Source organism: Bacillus rossius, chromosome 17, assembly GCF_032445375.1.
Source record: "Bacillus rossius redtenbacheri isolate Brsri chromosome 17, Brsri_v3, whole genome shotgun sequence".
Taxonomy (NCBI): Eukaryota; Metazoa; Arthropoda; class Insecta; order Phasmatodea; family Bacillidae; genus Bacillus; species Bacillus rossius.
Genome location: NC_086344.1, coordinates 16273617 through 16292079, shown reverse-complemented (window position 1 = coordinate 16292079; position 18463 = coordinate 16273617). Strand labels below are relative to the sequence as shown.

Here is an 18463-nt window from a genome sequence, read left to right as displayed (position 1 = left end):
ATTCTCGTTCTTGAATATCTGAGAAAACTGGTTTGTACCTACTTAACCTTTTTTCAGCAGCTGCTTTGGAAGACAACCCCTTTTGGCGAGCCTGTTTTACCTTTCTCTCCAAGGTAGTTTGTGGCACACTGTAGGCTTTAGATGCTTTTCTGTAGCCCATTCTTCCATTTAAAACTTCTTGAATTGCTCCAGCCATGCTTTCATTAGACCAGCTCTGCCTTTCAGTCGTTCTTTGATAGCGTCCCATGGTGACATCTGGAAATAAAAATATTTGTATAGTTAACAACAAACATAATTACAGCTACACTAATTTTTTTTGTCAAATCTAACATTTAGGCACTTAATAAACATAATATCATTGACTTGTATAAAAATTAACATCTAAAAACATTTTTCTTCAAAAATATTTTGTGTCGTTCAAAACGGGGACGTCCCCATTTTGTCCTACCCTAGGCGTCCCCATTTTATCAGACCCTCACACAGTCTAACAAACATGGCGTATTTTCACTCACATGAAAGGTAAGTTATAAAATGGCATATCAAAACATTACTGGAACCTGTAAGAATCAATGCTGTACTTACCGAAAATCAATGTTCAGGTGTTACTTCTTAAAATCAAAATCAACATTTACGAAATATTGAAACCAATTCCAGACAATATTTCAAACAACTCAATAATTAACAAAAACAACCGCCTCCCGCAACGTCTCGCTTCACACTGATTTATGGACAGCGAAGCTTCATAGTACGACACTTTTACACAGATAGCAGCACTAAACTCCAAGAAAAGGACCGTCCCCATATCACCCGCAGTCCCCGTTTTGGACGACTTTCCCCTACATTAACAGTCCGAACTGACAATTTGGACCGACCTGAAGTCTTCCCCACACACGATCAGTTTTGTGGTTGCTGTTGTTAGATTATCGTTTCAGCATAGAATTTTAACGAAACATTGGATGCTGGATTGCAGTTGTGCTTTTAGTTAGGAAAAAAAGAGGGCATAAATAGCAAGTAACCAAAGATTATAAACAAAGATGTCTCCCACGACATTCAGATGAAGGACGGATGTGCTGATTATTTGGACTGACAGTTTGGACTGGTGAGACGCTGTTGACACACACGGCAGTTCGGACTGAGGGCTCTCCAACCCACATTCCCATTTGATGTGGAGCCATCAGTTCGACGGTCCATCAGTTCCGACTTATCAGTCCACAGTCTTTGCTCACACGCGACAGTTCCGATTTTTAAGTCCGAACTGACAGTTCGGGACTTGGGACGCACCACAACACCGAAATACCACAACGCCGAAATGCCAAATTGACCACAACGCCGACAGCTAGAAAACTGCTGTGTACCACAACGCCGAATTACCACAACGCCGAAATACACTAATGCCGAAAAATGTCATTGCAGGACTGTCACAAAGGTTAAGTTAGGTTAGACTAGGTTAGGTTAGACTAGGTTATGCTAGACTAGTTTAGGTTAGACTATGTTAGGTTAGACTATGTTAGGTTAGACTAGGTTAGGTTAGACTAGGTTAGGCTAGGATATGCTAGGTTAAGTTACGTTAGGTTATATTACGCTAGGTTAGGTTAGGTTAAGTAAGGTTAGGTTTGATTGTGGTATTTCGGTGTTAAGGTACATTTAAGAAACACACACAAATTCATTCAGTTGTTATTTCGGCGTTGTAGTACACAGCATTTTTCTAGCTGTCGGCGTTTTTGTCAATTTTGACATTTTGCATTATGGTATTTCGGCGTTGTGGTAACGACCCGTTCGGACTGATCGTGTGTTTGGTGGGGGGAGGGGGTGTCCCTTCAGTGAACCGGAATGATGAGTGTGACGCACGCTTGGTGCTTCCAGCGCGGTATCTCCTCATAGGCCCGTTCTACAATGACACGTATCTGTAGACGGATCTCACGGAACAATTTTTTTTCTACAACAGCGCGCAGACAGAGACGGATCCGTACGGATTTAGCTCGACAATGCTGAGCTCTTGCGTTTACGTTTATTCCGTGCGACCAGTAGGAGCCGGCGAAAGACATTTTAGTTTATGCTCTAAATACATTAAAAATTGTTTCAAGTACAAGCATTTATCTCTTTTTCTATTTTAATGTTATGGTTTATTTATTATTATACTTATACGTTTAAATTCTGGCACGTGGTATGGTATTTAGTAAACTTGAAATGCAGTATCATCGGTTGCCGTCGGTTAGGTTTCCGTGCTTCGTGGAAGCAGCAGGCGCGATGGTGGAATGTCCCGGGCGATACCGGAGCAAGACGGGTCTAAGCGCCAGGCAGTCTTCTCGTGTTTCCGAAAGGAAGCTCTTGCTTGCCTCAGGCCTTCGTGCACGTGTCGACGGCCTACTGCAACTGCACGCGCCAGAGGATCGAGGAGGAGTTTTACCCGCTGCCTCTGGACGTGAAGGAGCTGCTGGCCGAGTTCAAGGCTGTGGACCACAAAGAGCTGGACCTCGTTACGCCCAGGTGAGAGTCAATTGTCAGGAGACAGCATGCAGTGATGTGTAGCTCAAGTCACTTTACCTCGCCATGCCAAAGTGTCATCCATCCACATAGTTGGTTGTAATGAGACATCATGCTGTGACGTGTAGCTCAGGCCACTTCATCTTTCAACATAATACAAGTGAATGTCGACTATTCACGAAGTCGATTGTCAGGAGACGGCAAGCTGTGGCATGTATCTCAAGCCACTTCTTCACCCATCATGCCAAAGTCAGTGTCATCCATCCACGGACTTCATTTTCTGGAGACAGCATGCTGTGACGTGTAGCTCAGACCACTTCATTACCTCGCCACGTCCAAATGAGTGTCATCCATCCATGGATTTTATTGTCAGGAGACGGCAAGCTGTGATGTGTAGCTCAAGTCACTTTACCTCACCATGCCAAAGAGAGAGTCATCCATCCACAGAGTTGATTGTAATGAGACTGTATTATTGTGTGGTGTAACCGAAGACAGTTTACCTCACCATGTTCGTGTGAGTGTCATCCATCCACAGAGTTCATTGTAAGGAGACAGCATGCTGCGATCTGTTTCTCGTCACTTTATACCTCGCCATATCCAAGTGAATGTCATCCTTCCACAAGAGTTGATTGTTAGGAGTCGGCATGCTGTGATATGTAGCTCAAGCCACTATTCACCTCGCCATGCCAACGTGTGTGTCATCCATCCATGGAGTTGGTTGTAAGGAGATGGCATGATATGATGTGTAGCTCTAGCCACTTTACTTCGCCATGTCCAATTGAGTGTCTTCCATCCATGAATTTTATTTTAAGGAAATGTCAGGTTGTGATTTGTAGCTGATGCCACTTTAACTCGCCAAAGTGAATGTCATCCATCCACCAAGTTTCCTGTCAGGAGACAGCATGCTGTGACCTGTGGCTCATGCCACTTCATTACCTCTCCCCGTCCAAAGTGAGTGTCATCCATCCATGGTTTTATTGTCAGGAGACTGCGTGCTGTACTGTGTATCTCAAGTTACTTCTTCACCTTGTCTAGCCAAAGTGAGAGTCATCCATCAATGGATTTGATTGTCAGGAGACAGCATGCTGTGATGTGTGGCTCAAGTTACTTCGCTCAAGTGAGTGTCGAGTGTCTGAGGTCGGACGCCTGGTTGGCGACTTCCCGCAGCACACTGCCGCTCTGCAGGTAGCCGCACTTGGCTGGCGCGAGACCTGCTTTTGCTTCTCGGACTTGCTGAGCTCTCTCGTCTGTAGCTGTGTACTCATGTTACAATATATATATATGGTGTGTGTATGTATATAATTATATATATACCATTTATAAAACATTTCTACGCGTAACTCCATTATCATTAAAAAAAGGAAAATTCTCTAAGCCAATTTCTTAAACAAAAAAATACAAATTGCCGATGGTAGAAAAACATATTATAACATTTTTGATAACAAACTGAACATATAATATGGCTAACGATGTGAAGATACTTTTCAGACATGTTTACAACCCAACAACCAAAAAGATAGCACAAATCAGTGAAATTTCAAAATTCTTTATACTTTTTGAACACATCTCGCATGTTGGTAGTGTAAGTAATTATTCATGATAACTAACTACCAAATACAAATCCCGTGTCAAATGACAAATAGTTTGAAGACAGTTTGGGTTGTATTAAATTTTTAGCCAACAATCATAACTACGAAATTATTTTTTTTTGTATTTACATTTGTCGCTAGTTACTTTTTCTAAGTAATAGCATTAAATATTTTTTAAGCAGGAATTTTCTGATCAATTTAATATCTCAACAGTCTCTTGCCACAATATTACACATAAATTCAAACAGTTTTCCGAACTCGCGCCCAAATGCTACCATACTCTCCTCTCATTGGGTGTTCGCCATAATTTCTTAAAAGCAATTATATATATATTAATATCCTTACTATACACACGACCATCCTGTGTGTTGTTGTGAGTCAGTAGGTTGGAAAAAAAATGGTGGTCAAATAATGTGCACACGACCTACTGTTACTGTTTTTTTTTTTTTTTTTTAATTGTGAACCCAGCCTTATTTTGCTGTTGCTTTTCCCGACAGGTTTCTGGGCAAGTACCCGAACACTTACGTGTACACCAAAGCGGTCGCCGAGAACGTAGTGAAGGAGTACGCTGGCGACCTGCCAGTCGGCATCTTCCGACCCGCCGTGGGTGAGTGACGAACAGCTGTGTGGAGCACCCGGTGCCGTACTCCTTCCGTCTCAAACACACAACTCTCTGCCCTTCGCCAGACACTCTGATTCCTCGGCGTCGACCAGAGGCAAAGCCCCGTGGAGGTAATATTGTGGCTGAGACACTCAGACTCCGTCAAGATTTGCAAAATGTCACCCAAAAAAAATTGGTTGTCTGTAAAGTCGGTTTACGGACGATAGTTCAACGTGACAACGTCATAACAAAACATTTATGCAATGATTGCATACTTTTATGAATAAAATTGAATCATTTTTATTTTAATAATAAAAGAATAAATACTTGAAATTATACTAGTAATCAGATTTTTAAAATGCGAGAATAATTAACCTTTATTGCCGAAATTGTTGTTGTAATAAGCAATGAAAACCACATTAACTTTTCACTTCACTTTATAAACAGTCGAGTGGAAGAGAGATAGATGCGGTGCAAGCATACAATGAGCGTAACGGGATACAGCATAACGGAACAATGTGCGTAACGGGATAATTTTTCGTGCGTGCAGCCGGCGTTCATCGATTTATTAGACGTTGTCACGTCGATAAAAATAATAAACTAACATCTTAAGATTTCCAAAAGATTTGGGGGGGGGGGGTTAAACAGTAGACCTGGTACAGGGATGTCTAACCTCCTTGGGACAAGGGGTGTAGGGTGTGTTGACTGAAAAGAAAAAAAAAGTATTATTCATCACACGTATGTTTCAGGTTTATTTCATGTAAACTATGACTGACACAAATAAATTTAAAAAAAATGTCAAACTACTATTTTCACAATAAATAAACAAACACTCCTTGGAAAATATAAACAATCATTTATCCCTATTCTTAGTATGAGTATTAACTTTCAGAATGAAATGATTAATGTTCACAAACAACTCGACCCATCCTCAGGCTAAATTAACGAAAGGAATTTAAAATTTCTGGATACCAAACTGCCTGCACTCCTGGAAAGAAACAAATGGTTAAGCCGTCCTACCACAATTTGACATACGCCCACATGCTTTACGTTACCTACTCGAGCAGAAGCCCGAGATGAAAAATTAATTACGAGTTTGCCATTACTTACAACACCTTCTTCAAATGGCAGCCAGTGAGGGGCTCCGACGATCCCCAAAAATCTCAAGGAGAAGAACCAACCCGGGCCCACCCTGGGTGGCCCATTTATTAATTTTCACTCACATCGTCATCACGTTCGAGAACAATCTACGCGGATGCAAAAATCCGGCCGTGGTGTCGCAACCAACCGCTATGCGGCCAAACAACGCTCTCCCCTCTACACCACCCATGCCAGACTGGCATTCCTTCCGCCAGATTGCGACACAAGTCACCAGCGCGACGGGCGAGCGCGCCTGCGCAGGAACAACAACGCAGCGGAAACAAACCAGGGCGGCCAACGCTCCCGGAGATTCCAGGCCGCCATGTAGAAACAACCGCCTGCAGCTGGCCGGGAGACCTAAGATGCACATTAAGTTCGGCCATTCCCGATTACACCCGAACAATTCACCTTCGGCCAACTTCGGGATTTGTTTTATTTTTGCGCAGGAAAAATGAATTCAAATATTAAAAGTGGTCGGTTAGGTTAGCTACATTAAAACACTTTAAAACACTATGGACGATTAGTTAGGTTAGTATAGCTACATTAATTAAAATAAACAGAGAACTATAAATATATATAAATAAACCCGAGGTTGGCCGAAGGTGAATATTCGGGCGTGTTCGAGCAGGGACAGAACTTGATGGACATCTTAGGCTTTCCCAGCTGACCAGGCATCGAGCAGCAATCATGCCAACGTCTCATAAAAACCGAGAATGTTCGGAATCTACCGCGCCGCGAAGAGAAAGAACCACAACCGAGTGTCGCAAGCAAGCATCAGGCACTCAAGCGGGCTCACAAAGCACCACTGCGCAAAACTAAGTTCAATAACCTTTTCCCGTTAAATTTGACAGCGTGACAATATTTTCAATTCAGTTGCCTAACCCAAGCTTCACTACAGCGGTCTGCAGGCAAAACACGGTTCGTTACACAGGTTGTCCATTAATAATGTCCCAGTTTCAATTATATATTATATTAGTTTAATTTACACTATGTGCAACAAATCATACCTCAATTTGAAGCTAAAGTAACCTGTTTTTTTTTTTTTTTTTTTACAAATGTTCAATTTATGCACTTTTAGTTATACGGAACACATCCAAACTAAAGCCCAATTCTTCCCATACTTTGGTTAACACGTCCGGAGTAATGGAGGCAATTTCCTCTTCAGTTCTGTGTCTCAACTTTGGCAAATCATTAGGTAGCTGCGGAACGTAAACACAATCATTTATAAAGCCCCAAAAAGAAAATGTTTTCATGGCTTTATGTCAGGTGTACGTGGAGGCCAGCTAAAAAGAGCTCTGTCGTCTAGACTATTACGACCAATCCAACGGTCAGGGACTTGGACGTTCCACCACTCCCGTACGAATAAATTCCAATGGTGAGGGGCACCATCCTATTGCCAAGTAAAGTTTACAAGTTCACCCTATACTAATTGGGGAAAGAGCCGTACTTTCGCGCTGCATGCGAGAAAACATCCAATAAGTACTCGCGCATACGCTTATATCTAAAACTGTTCGAGCAACTCTTTTATTGTGACCTTGAACCAACACACTAAAACTCTTACGATTGATACTTTTAAATTTTATTTCTGGGACATTCTTTAGTGGACATACTGTACATGTCCCCACAAGAGGGTACACCACTGCCACGCTTCGAACGGAATAAATAAACTAATTAGAATTTAATATAACTTCTGAAACTAATACAGATAGTTATAACTTAGTTGAACGGAAATAAAATCTTACCAAAGTCGCCATTTTAAATTAAAAGATTTCAAGGGCCTTCATATTCGCATGTAGTTAACAAAAAAATGTTTCTATACGATGTCAAACATGGTTACAGGAAGATTGGATCATGATCCGGAAGTGAATGATGCATCAACAATGTAATAGCCGTTGCAATGGATATAGCGGAAAAATTAGGTCAAAAACCCCTAAAAACAATTAGTTAATTAAAAAGGACTAAGACGTATTTCACTTCTGCATACCTCACCATTTTCGCGCTACGCGAAATACAGTAAGAACATCTTTGTTTCCTTTATTAATAAAGATCTTAATATACAATCGAACACTGCTCCCTACATGTGTGTGTTCAGGTATTTTTAATAAATAAAATATACTTAATTCAAGATAAGCTTTTTGTTATCCTATAAGATTTACACTTTTTGTTGTGCTCTGATTATGTCATACATTTGACTTATATACTTTATCGACAGTAGAGAAGATCCACGTCAACTTGTTATGCTATAGAGACATGACATACATGGCGAACATCAACTCACTAACTTCTGATCTCCATTGCACAAACGCACTTCTAATATCTTACTACCATCGCACACCCCACACTCATAGTTTGTTATTATTGTGGCACACACGCACTCCTAACTTGTGCCATTCATTGCACACACTCACTACTAACTTGTTATGTCCATGGCACACACGCACTAACTTGTAACCTCCATGGCACACACACACCAACTTGTAACCTCCATGGCACACACGCACCAACTTGTAACCTACATGGCACACATGCACCAACTTGATACCTCCATGGCACACACACACCAACTTGTAACCTCCATGGCACACATGCACCTACTTGATACCTCCATGGCACACACGCACCAACTTGATACCTCCATGGCACACATGCACCAACTTGATACCTCCATGACACACACGCACCAACTTGTAACCTCCATGGCACACACGCACCAACGTGTTACCTCCATGGCACACACGCACCAACTTGTAACCTCCATGGCACACACGCACCAACTTGTAACCTCCATGGCACACACGCACCAACTTGTAACCTCCATGGCACACACGCACCAACTTGTAACCTCCATGGCACACACGCACCAACTTGTAACCTCCATGGCACACACACACCAACTTGTAACCTCCATGGCACACACGCACCAACTTGTAACCTCCATGGCACACACGCACCAACTTGTTACCTCTATGGCACACACGCACTAACTTGTAACCTCCATCGCATACATGCACTCTTATATTGTTACCTCCATAGTACACACACACTAACTTGTAACCTCCATGGTGTATTGTTCCGCATGCAGTGATCGGCACACGGTCCGAGCCACAGCCAGGCTGGATCGACAACATCTACGGGCCGACGGGCGTTCTGCTGGGGGTCGGCATGGGCCTGTTGCGTGTCGTCAACATCGACCCTAACAACGTGGCCAACATGGTGCCCGTCGACATGACGGTGGGCGCGCTCATCGCGTCCGCCTGGGAGGTGCACAGTGTGCACGGGTGAGTGACCACGTCTTCCACGGGGTTGGCACTGCTGCAACCAGTGGCGGACCCATCAGGTTCCTTGGGAGGGGCACATTACCGGGCAGTTGTGTACCTCCCAGTTAAATAGCCAATCAGAAATGTTCCATTAAGTCACTTAAAAGTCTATTTTAACACAGCTGTATTGTCTAAAATTTTTGAATACATTTTACACAGTGCAGTAGTTCTAAAATTACACAATTTTTATACAAAAAAATATATAACTTTCATCAAAGATCAGGTGTGATCTGGAGTAAATTATTTTTGGTATTTGTCCAGTTTTGTTTTTGGGTGGAAAAAAAAAGTGTTAATCGCTTCCCTCGCTTCTCCCATAAGACTGCTAGTGGCTGGGGCTTGGTTGAAGTTACTTTCTATGTTATCATCGCCATGTGTGAGTTAGTACGGATTGGTATATTTGGAATTATTCATCGTAATTTTTGTCATGTAAAGTCGTAAATATTATCTCCCAGACCGTCTATACCGTTTTGCACCCACATGTTTTCTAACAGGTTCTAGTCTGTAAGAGATGCAAAGAAATCACATATTCTTTCACGCAGGCGACTACAATTATCATGATAATCACACCAGTTCACAAGTTTTGACTTCAACAAGTAGCCAGAGCTAAGTCCTATGCCATGTTAAAACAAAGAAAAAAAATAGCACGGAAGCCTAGTTGCAAGCAGGATCATAACATATGAAACTGCAATATGGTGGGGGATAAACCCAATAAAGGACTTGGTATCACACATGAGATCATCCAGTGAATTTTATGCTGTAGCAACAATTGCCTTAATATGCATGTTGGCTAGAAGCAGTACAAGCTCTAGTTTCGAATTAATGATTATATGCTTGTAGTCTTCAGCGAATCCAAGAAGCATGGACAGAGGAACACAAACTTCGAACTTTCCATCAGCATAAACAGGTAGCTTGTATGCATCCTCCATGCCCCAACCGGCCATCTTTGCAGCAGACATTTCGTTTGGTGTGAGCGAAAGGTAATTTTTGTTTGCGGATGTTATTCCCACACATCTTGCCTTGTCTACCTCGACCTGTTGAGTACATAATGTAATGCGCTCGATTAAGTGAAGTATAGAATTGCAGGATATTGTCGTTATTGTCGGCTGCATACCATCTACCTTTGTCAGCGTGTCCTTTATACGTAGAAATGACAGCGAAGACAAATTACAGATATCTTTGGTTCTGTACGGCGATGCGTACTTCTAAAGGTAGTGTTTATGGTCCGAGCAGAAAATTCTGGCACTCTTGCAGTTCTATTTTCGTAATGCTGTCATCAAAAATTACCAGGTCTTCCACGCATGTACTGGGAAGAAACTTCACGCTATCAGGTGTAAATGAACCGACTTCTGGTAGATAGCTGGTCTTTTTCACGCCAATGAGATTTATTTTATAACTGCTCGGTGTTACAAACTTTATGCCGATCACTTCAAGTGCAGACGAAATGTAATTTCTTCATTTAGAAAATTCCCCAAGCGCCCTCGCCAGTCAACGATTCTGACCACGACTTCTTGTGCGGATTTCACGATGACGGGAACATAAATTATACTTTGCGGCACTTCAAACAGTTTATATCCAGGCGGGCCCATGGGCTGAAAACAGGTGTAGCATGTTGTTTAGTCTCCATTGAGGTATGATCCGCATGCATAATTTACAGTTTATTAGTATGACATTCATGGGCAATAACTCTACTGCGCACGTAGATTCGTACGTTTTTTCTGCAGCGTAATCTTTGGTTCGAATCCGAGCATCGTACTTATAGCCCCAGGTTTCGTAAAGTTGACATTTTTACTGCACGTTAGAATGCTTTTTTGGGTGCTTGGATTTCCATGCAGTTGAAAGTCTACATATGGTGGTAACTTCTCCGAGATGTAATTTGCCATGTCTTCAAAATTTGTAAGAACTAACAGGTAACTGTATTTCATGAGCAGTGCCATCACTTTTAAGGAAGCACATCTTGCAGTTACTTTCGTCGATATTCGGTATGGGAGTACACGTTTGAAAATCTGCAAGACCAACTGTTGCGAAACCACGCTTTGCTATCATTTTTATTATGTTGGGGCAGTGTAGGTAAATAAAATTAACTACAATAATAATACCATTAACATTAAACACTGCTGCAACAATGGATATTTAGGTTTCACAAGGACATGAGAAATGAACAGAAACAAGGTGTGATTCTATCTGAATATAATTACTCTATATTTATTTAAATGTTGAAACTTATAACAGTAGAATGAGAGACAAATATATAAGAGTTATTAAAATCTGTTAAAACATAATTTCAATTACATAATTAAAAGAGGTCTCGCATATGTTAAAAATACGGGTCGGCCCTAAATTAATTATTAAAGGTTTCACTTATTATAAATAAACAAACTCAATTAAATTTAAAAAATTCATAGCTGCATTGACAATCCGAATTCCGATGGTGAAAGTCCAGAACGAAAGTTTTATATAATTCTTATTTCTTCGAACGTAATAATTTAAATGCTGTTCCAAAAGGTTCATAAATACTGTAGGACCTGAGGTCTGATGTTCGCTGGCCGGAGTTCAGCAGTCAACATGGTGACAGGGCACCTGTTTGTTGGAGAGGAAGTTTGCGAAAATGCGACTAGGTCTGCATCCGGCTCTTGGACCCTGTCTGTGAACAGTCCGAATCAAACATGATCAGAACTGGTACACAGACAGTTAGCAAACTGGGCAGAAAATGCCCGCAAAAGATAAGAGGAGGTCGGGGAATGAAGCTGATAGTAACTCACCAGACAGGGAATTTGGCTTCTAGGGTCTGAAGCTTAGCACATCCGGATATGAAGATCGCGGAAACGCGGGAGTCGCGGGCATTTCCATAATTTCAAAAAAAAATTATTGAAAAAAAATAACTACTATGCTGTGTACTGTACAGACGGACTAAATTACTTAAAGAGTTTATAGGGATAGCATCCCTTGTCTAATTGACTACATCGTCGGTTACGGCCGGACAGAAGACTTGTTGTGCGTCTCGCCAATCCGCCTATAACCTAAAACAGTCCATCTGGAATCGCGAAGCAAAGTGTCCGCGGAGGGGCCGCGTCTCGTAATTAAAAGGAATAACTCAATCAAAAGGTGGGGGGGGGGAGACTTGGGCGTCCTGACCGAAAGGTTCCGAAGTTCTCCGAGTGGGAATCACAAAAAACTCTAACTTCGATATCTCGAAGTTGGTAGCACTGGCCGAGTTTAGCGCTACCTGTTGAGGGGTATCCGAAACAAAAAAGGATCGACTCGCCCGAGACATCTGCTACAGCCTGGGGCTAATGGCGCAGTCGGTGCTGCTCTCTGGCGGCCTGCAGGGGAAAGAAAGAAGAAGGTTAGCAATATCGCTACCAGGTGTCGCGGGCGTTAGCTCCACTAGCTGGCGACAAGTGAAGAAGTTACTATTTCTGCCGCTAGATCTCGTGTGTGGTCCATTTGCACATATTTTTTCTGTGGCAAATCGTCCTTGAAGTAGGCCACTGCCTGGTGAGTTCGCGTCAGGGCAATGATCCTGGGCTAAATTCTGCTGCAAAACTAAGTGGCGGAATGTTCTAGAGTACAAAATGGCTGAAAACAAAATGGCATATAAAAAATGGCCACCGGGGTCAATGTCGAGGTTAATCCAAGATGGCCATCGTGATGTCACAGTACGAGATGGCAGACACAGACGCCATACACCATGCACCGTTACCAGTGCCTGGAGCCCCTTTCATATACTACTTAAACTAATTCCTTCCACAGAATTATTTGTGCCATCCAAGTATTTAGCATTTGACATCGGCTGAATTCAGCTTGCTTTCTGTGTATCTGTGAATTCATCTTTCCTGTTCATTATTTTGGTTTCTCTGTGACATACATGTAACTTAGGTTCACACCTCATAAATTTCATCAATACTCCCCCAGGCATATGATCCCGTTAGGGCGTTATCCTGGTTAGGAGAAAGATGGGTCTTTTACATGCCTGACACTGTTACCAGTGCCAAACATGGGTTCCGAGAACCGGGAAATAGATTCACCATTTCCAATCGCAGCATGTTACTGGAGAGCGCACGGCTAGGTCGAGAGTTTGAGGAGACCCATCCCAACATCGGCCCTACCGACCTGCCCCCAGCTCCGCCGTAAACCCCCAGACCACCAACAGAGCCAGCCCCCTCTGCGGGATTTGAGTAGCACCGACACGGAACCATACCTCTCACATCCCTGTGACGTACAGTGGAAATAGAAATGTCGCAAGTGAACCCTGGCTGGAACTCCGCCCGTTGGTTCGCAGGGCGGGCGGCAGGGGCGCTGGCTCGCTGCCCGTCTACAACTACGTGTCGTCCACGCGGCGGCCCATCCTGTGGAAGGAGTTCTCGGGCACGGCCAACCGACTCGGCCAGGAGATCGCCTCAACCAAGGGCATCTGGTACCCGACCATCACGCTCACCCGCCACTACCACGTCTACCTGCTGCTGTCCTTCTTCCTGCACATCCTGCCCGCGCTGCTGGTGGACGCAGCCACCCTCGCCATCTTCAGGAAGCCCAGGTGAGTGAGACCCTGTCACCAAGCTTCATGGGACCCACGGTAAAAAAAAAAAAACATGGGAGCTAGGCCTTCAGTACTCGCCGGAGATGTGCAACATCTAAACCTCGGTAATGACCAAATTTTTGTGTTCTCATGCTGCAAATACACTTGGGCTATTATGTGAAACACGTACACGAAGTCTGACATAGAATTCTTTAAAAATAATGCCAAGCATGATAAACGTGCGCGAATTGTGTTTTCTGTAAATTTCTGGACGCGAATCGCACGCAGTTTCCGCACCCGCCCCTAGAATTCGCTGCCGGAGCAGCTACGTCGACTCTCGAATCATCCCTTTTGCAGACCGAAACTAAACTTTAAACTTTTTCAACTATGTAATGAACGAACTCCTATAAAGCTAAAACAGACTTTAAAAATTACTTATCTTCGAAAAGGAATTTTATTAAAATACTGCTCCTCTTGAAATTCATTAAACAGTTAATACCATAAAGTTTCCCTTTGGCTTTGTGAACGTTGGTTCCCGCCATCTGCCACAGATGGCAGTAGCGTGGTTTTCGTTCCATGCCACTTCCGTTCACGAAATTAATCCTTCCAAATGCTGTATACCAAGAGCTAAGATGTTACAGGGAGAAATTCCATAATAACCAACACCCATTGGTTATCCGCCATTCCCAAAATTGTCATCTCGGTCTGCCACTATTTCGAAACGAGATGAACTTCTCAAGTTTCTTTGAAACGACTGTCAGTCAAATGACATCTAAGTTAGATGACTTAGGGCAAGAAGCAGGATTATAACTACAATGCATTTTTTAAAAATATATTTACTGTTTGTTCTTATAAACACACTCATTTTATGTGTTGTTTTTCATATTTAACTACACAAAAAATTCTATATGCTGTACATATAATATCAAGTTATTTTGCAATGTTGCCATGGCTTTCCAAGAATACTTGACAATCCTGTATGATCCGACAAGTCATTCTATTCACATTAACTGGGCTGGAGGTAAACGCACACTTGCGGAAGAAACAGAAAATGCTATGTTACGTAATGCGCGTTGACAAATCACATGGGGAAAGTTTATGTATAGTATTTTATTTTTCTTATTTTACCCATACTGATATTATAAAGAGATGTAGTGGGCTTGTAAGGGGTAAACTCAAAAAACTACAAAAACAATTTCAAGATTTCATCCACTTGTTAGCATAACTATTTTCGGTCCACTGCCTCACCTCTGCCCTCACAGCGCGATCATGCCCTTGCAGGTTGCTGAATGTGTACCAGAAGATCCACCACTTCGTGTTAGGTCTACCAACTGTCAGCCAAGTGATTTTCGATCCGCTGCCGTAGCTCTGCCCTCACAGTGCGATGATGCCCTTGCAGGATGCTCAAGATTTACCAGAAGATCCACCGCTTCGTGAAAGTCATATCCTACTTCGGCACGCACAACTGGGACTTCGACGACGGCAACGTGGTGGCGCTGTGGAGGCGGCTGTCGCCCGAAGACCGGACGCTGTGGGACTTCGATATCGCCGGGCTGGACTGGGACGACTTCATCGAGAAGTACATGTACGGCTGCCGCATCAACCTCCTGAAGGAGGACCCCAGCACCATGCAGCAGGGCAGGATCAGGATCAGGAGGTGACTATGTACACTATTTTTTTTTTTCACTTTAAATTTAGAAGAATGCTGGTTACAAATTACCCAGGGATCTTCGTCAATTAACGGGTTATCCTAAAAATTTCCGATACAATAATAATTACAGTAAAATATTACCAAATATTCATAAACTGGTTAAGTCTACAGTTATAACACTCTTCTTTTGTCAAATTCTTCTGTCAAAGTGTGTGTTTACCTTTGTTAAAAACTAAATGTACAAATCGTAACACGACAAATGACTTAGTTTCTACACGAAGTTGTTTGAAATCACGAAGAACGCTACATTTATTTGAGGTTAATTCTTTGTTGAAAAGTCCATAAATTTACTGTTATTTAAACTGTGTAACTTTCTCCGTCGATTCCGATTTCTCTCACCCTATGCTCTTAGAGAAGTGGCCATGCACGCTGCTAGAATTAACATTAAATTAACAGAGTTTTCGACGAATAATTTTACTCAAATAAACGAATCGTTCTTCGTAATTTCAATAACTGAATCTTCGTATAAACTAAGCCCTTTTTCAATTTTTCGCGCTGTAACTTTCATTTTTAACCAAGGTAAACACACACTTGGACAAAAGAAGAGTGTTATTACTGCAGACTTAACAAATAGTCTGTGTTTAATTTTAACAAAATTGGTACTTTAAACTAAAGAAATTTTTCCAACTAAAATCGGATAGAAGCCCTCAAATTGACTTCAATACAAATTTGCATGTAGTAGTCCAAATAATCCTGTATTTTACAAAGGTACTGATTTACAATAACACTTTTTAAGCATCTAGAGGATGACTTGATGTAAGTTTTTGGACATACGCCATTGCTAAGAACTTTTTCTGTTGAAGAAAAACTAATAAATAAAATAAATAAATAAATAAAAAAAAAAATAAAAAAAAAATAAATAAAAAAAAAAAAATAAAAAAAAAAAAAAAATACTCAAAAAAGGAGACAAAAAACACACAAAATTAAGCAAACAATTGCTGTTGTCAACAAGGATATGAACACCACAAAATATTCCGAAACAGGAATATGGTCAGCAAACAAAGAAAAAACAAAGAAAAATGTACTAAGAGAACGAAAAAATCCCCACAAATGATGACAACACAAAAATATTGAAACCCAAAATAATTCAGCACAACAGTTGAAGCGAGACAAAAAACATGACAAAACGAAAAAACAAACAAATACAATAGTTTTACCTAAACAGAAACAAGCGACGTTTCGGGAACTGCTATCTGTTCCCGTCCTCAGGCAGAGACGCACATGGTACGGAAACACAGGTGCGACTGAGAAGGGGCTGGAAAATGAGGGTATTTATCAGAGAAAGGGCTACATCTTGCTCAGCCAATGACAGACGAGCTGATAAAGAGAGAAACATCCCTGCAGCACAAAACAATAGCCAATACTCAACCCACCATAACCAATCCGCTTTAACTACATGGTGCACAGCCAATGGGGAGACAGCTCGTCTGTCATTGGCTGAGCAAGATGTAGCCCTTTCTCTGATAAATACCCTCATTTTCTTCTTTGTTTTTTCTTTGTTTGCTGACCATATTCCTTATCTTTGATAAAGAGAGAAACATCCCTGCAGCACAAAACAATAGCCAATACTCAACCCACCATAACCAATCCGCTTTAACTACATGGTGCACAGCCAATGGGGAGACAGCTCGTCTGTCATTGGCTGAGCAAGATGTAGCCCTTTCTCTGATAAATACCCTCATTTTCCAGCCCCTTCTCAGTCGCACCTGTGTTTCCGTACCATGTGCGTCTCTGCCTGAGGACGGGAGCAGATAGCAGTTCCCGAAACGTCGCTTGTTTCTGTTTAGGTAAAACTATTGTATTTGTTTGTTTTTTCGTTTTGTCATGTTTTTTGTCTCGCTTCAACTGTTGTGCTGAATTATTTTGGGTTTCAATATTTTTGTGTTGTCATCATTTGTGGGGATTTTTTCGTTCTCTTAGTACATTTTTCTTTGTTTTTTCTTTGTTTGCTGACCATATTCCTGTTTCGGAATATTTTGTGGTGTTCATATCCTTGTTGACAACAGCAATTGTTTGCTTAATTTTGTGTGTTTTTTGTCTCCTTTTTTGAGTATTTTTTTTTTTTTTTATTTTTTTATTTTTTTTTTTTTATTTTTTATTTTATTTATTTATTTATTTTATTTATTAGTTTTTCTTCAACAGAAAAAGTTCTTAGCAATGGCGTATGTCCAAAAACTTACATCAAGTCATGCACTCCCATTGCACAAATCTTTTAAAGATAACATCTAGAGGATGTTTTATATGCATTTCAGTCGGTATGGTTAGTTTATAAAAGAAAGTTGCAACGTGTAAAATGTTTTCCTTATGCAAAAAAAAATTATGAAGAAAAATTATACGTTATAAAATGTCCTTCCATCATGAAATAATTCTGACAACTAATGTAACTTTATTTTTGTTTTCTTCCAGGCTGTACTGGCTGCACACGGCGACGAAGACCGCGCTGGTGCTGCTAGCTCTGAAGGTCCACTGGGTGCTCTTCTCGTCTTTCTTCCAGGCCATTTGACCGCGTGCGCGTTCCCAGCGCAAGTCACAGCGCGCCCGGCCCATTTGACCGCCCACCAGACATGGCTTATTCAGTTGCCACGGGACGACTTGCACGCCCTGGAAAACTAAAACAAACAGGGCCGTATTTACGCGCAGGCTATCCAGGCTGTAGCCTATGGGCCCGCACCACACGACACTGCGATGTGGATCTTCTTATATTCTTAAAATACGCTTCGACATAGTGTCCAGTTGTTTTGTGTGGATTAATTGCGCCGAACTGAACTCTTCTGTGGAGAGCTGATATATGAGTTGTGTCAGCATTTAGAAATTTTCGATTATTTTCATTGGTTTTGGTGTCACTTAATTCCTTAACCTCTAAACACTGTTTGGTTAAATTGTCTAGTTTAATAATAAAGTAATTTTTTTCAAAATAGAAAACTGATCAAAAATATGAGTTTTGTAGGTGAATTAAAATAAACTACCCACCCAGACCCAGGCAAGAGGCACCCACTGTTTCACTGAAAGGGATACTAAATATACCACCCACCCCCCCCCCCCCCTTAGAGAGGGCCCGCACCACAGACTCAGCCTAGGGGTCCACAGGCAGTAAATCCGGCCCTG

The 18463-nt window shown here is 41.8% G+C and overlaps 1 protein-coding gene across 1 annotated transcript in view; it reads left to right on the top strand.

Moving 5' to 3' along the window:
• LOC134540559 (fatty acyl-CoA reductase wat) overlaps positions 1-18039 on the top strand; it is a 72531-nt gene extending 54492 nt beyond the window's left edge. The window contains exons 4-9 of the mRNA XM_063383375.1: positions 2342-2487; positions 4571-4680; positions 8897-9092; positions 13411-13665; positions 15047-15304; positions 17765-18039. Coding sequence (XP_063239445.1) covers positions 2342-2487; positions 4571-4680; positions 8897-9092; positions 13411-13665; positions 15047-15304; positions 17765-17861 — 1062 coding nt within the window. The 3' untranslated portion in view covers positions 17862-18039. The remainder of the gene's footprint in view (positions 1-2341; positions 2488-4570; positions 4681-8896; positions 9093-13410; positions 13666-15046; positions 15305-17764) is intronic.
• Positions 18040-18463: the final 424 nt, after the last annotated feature.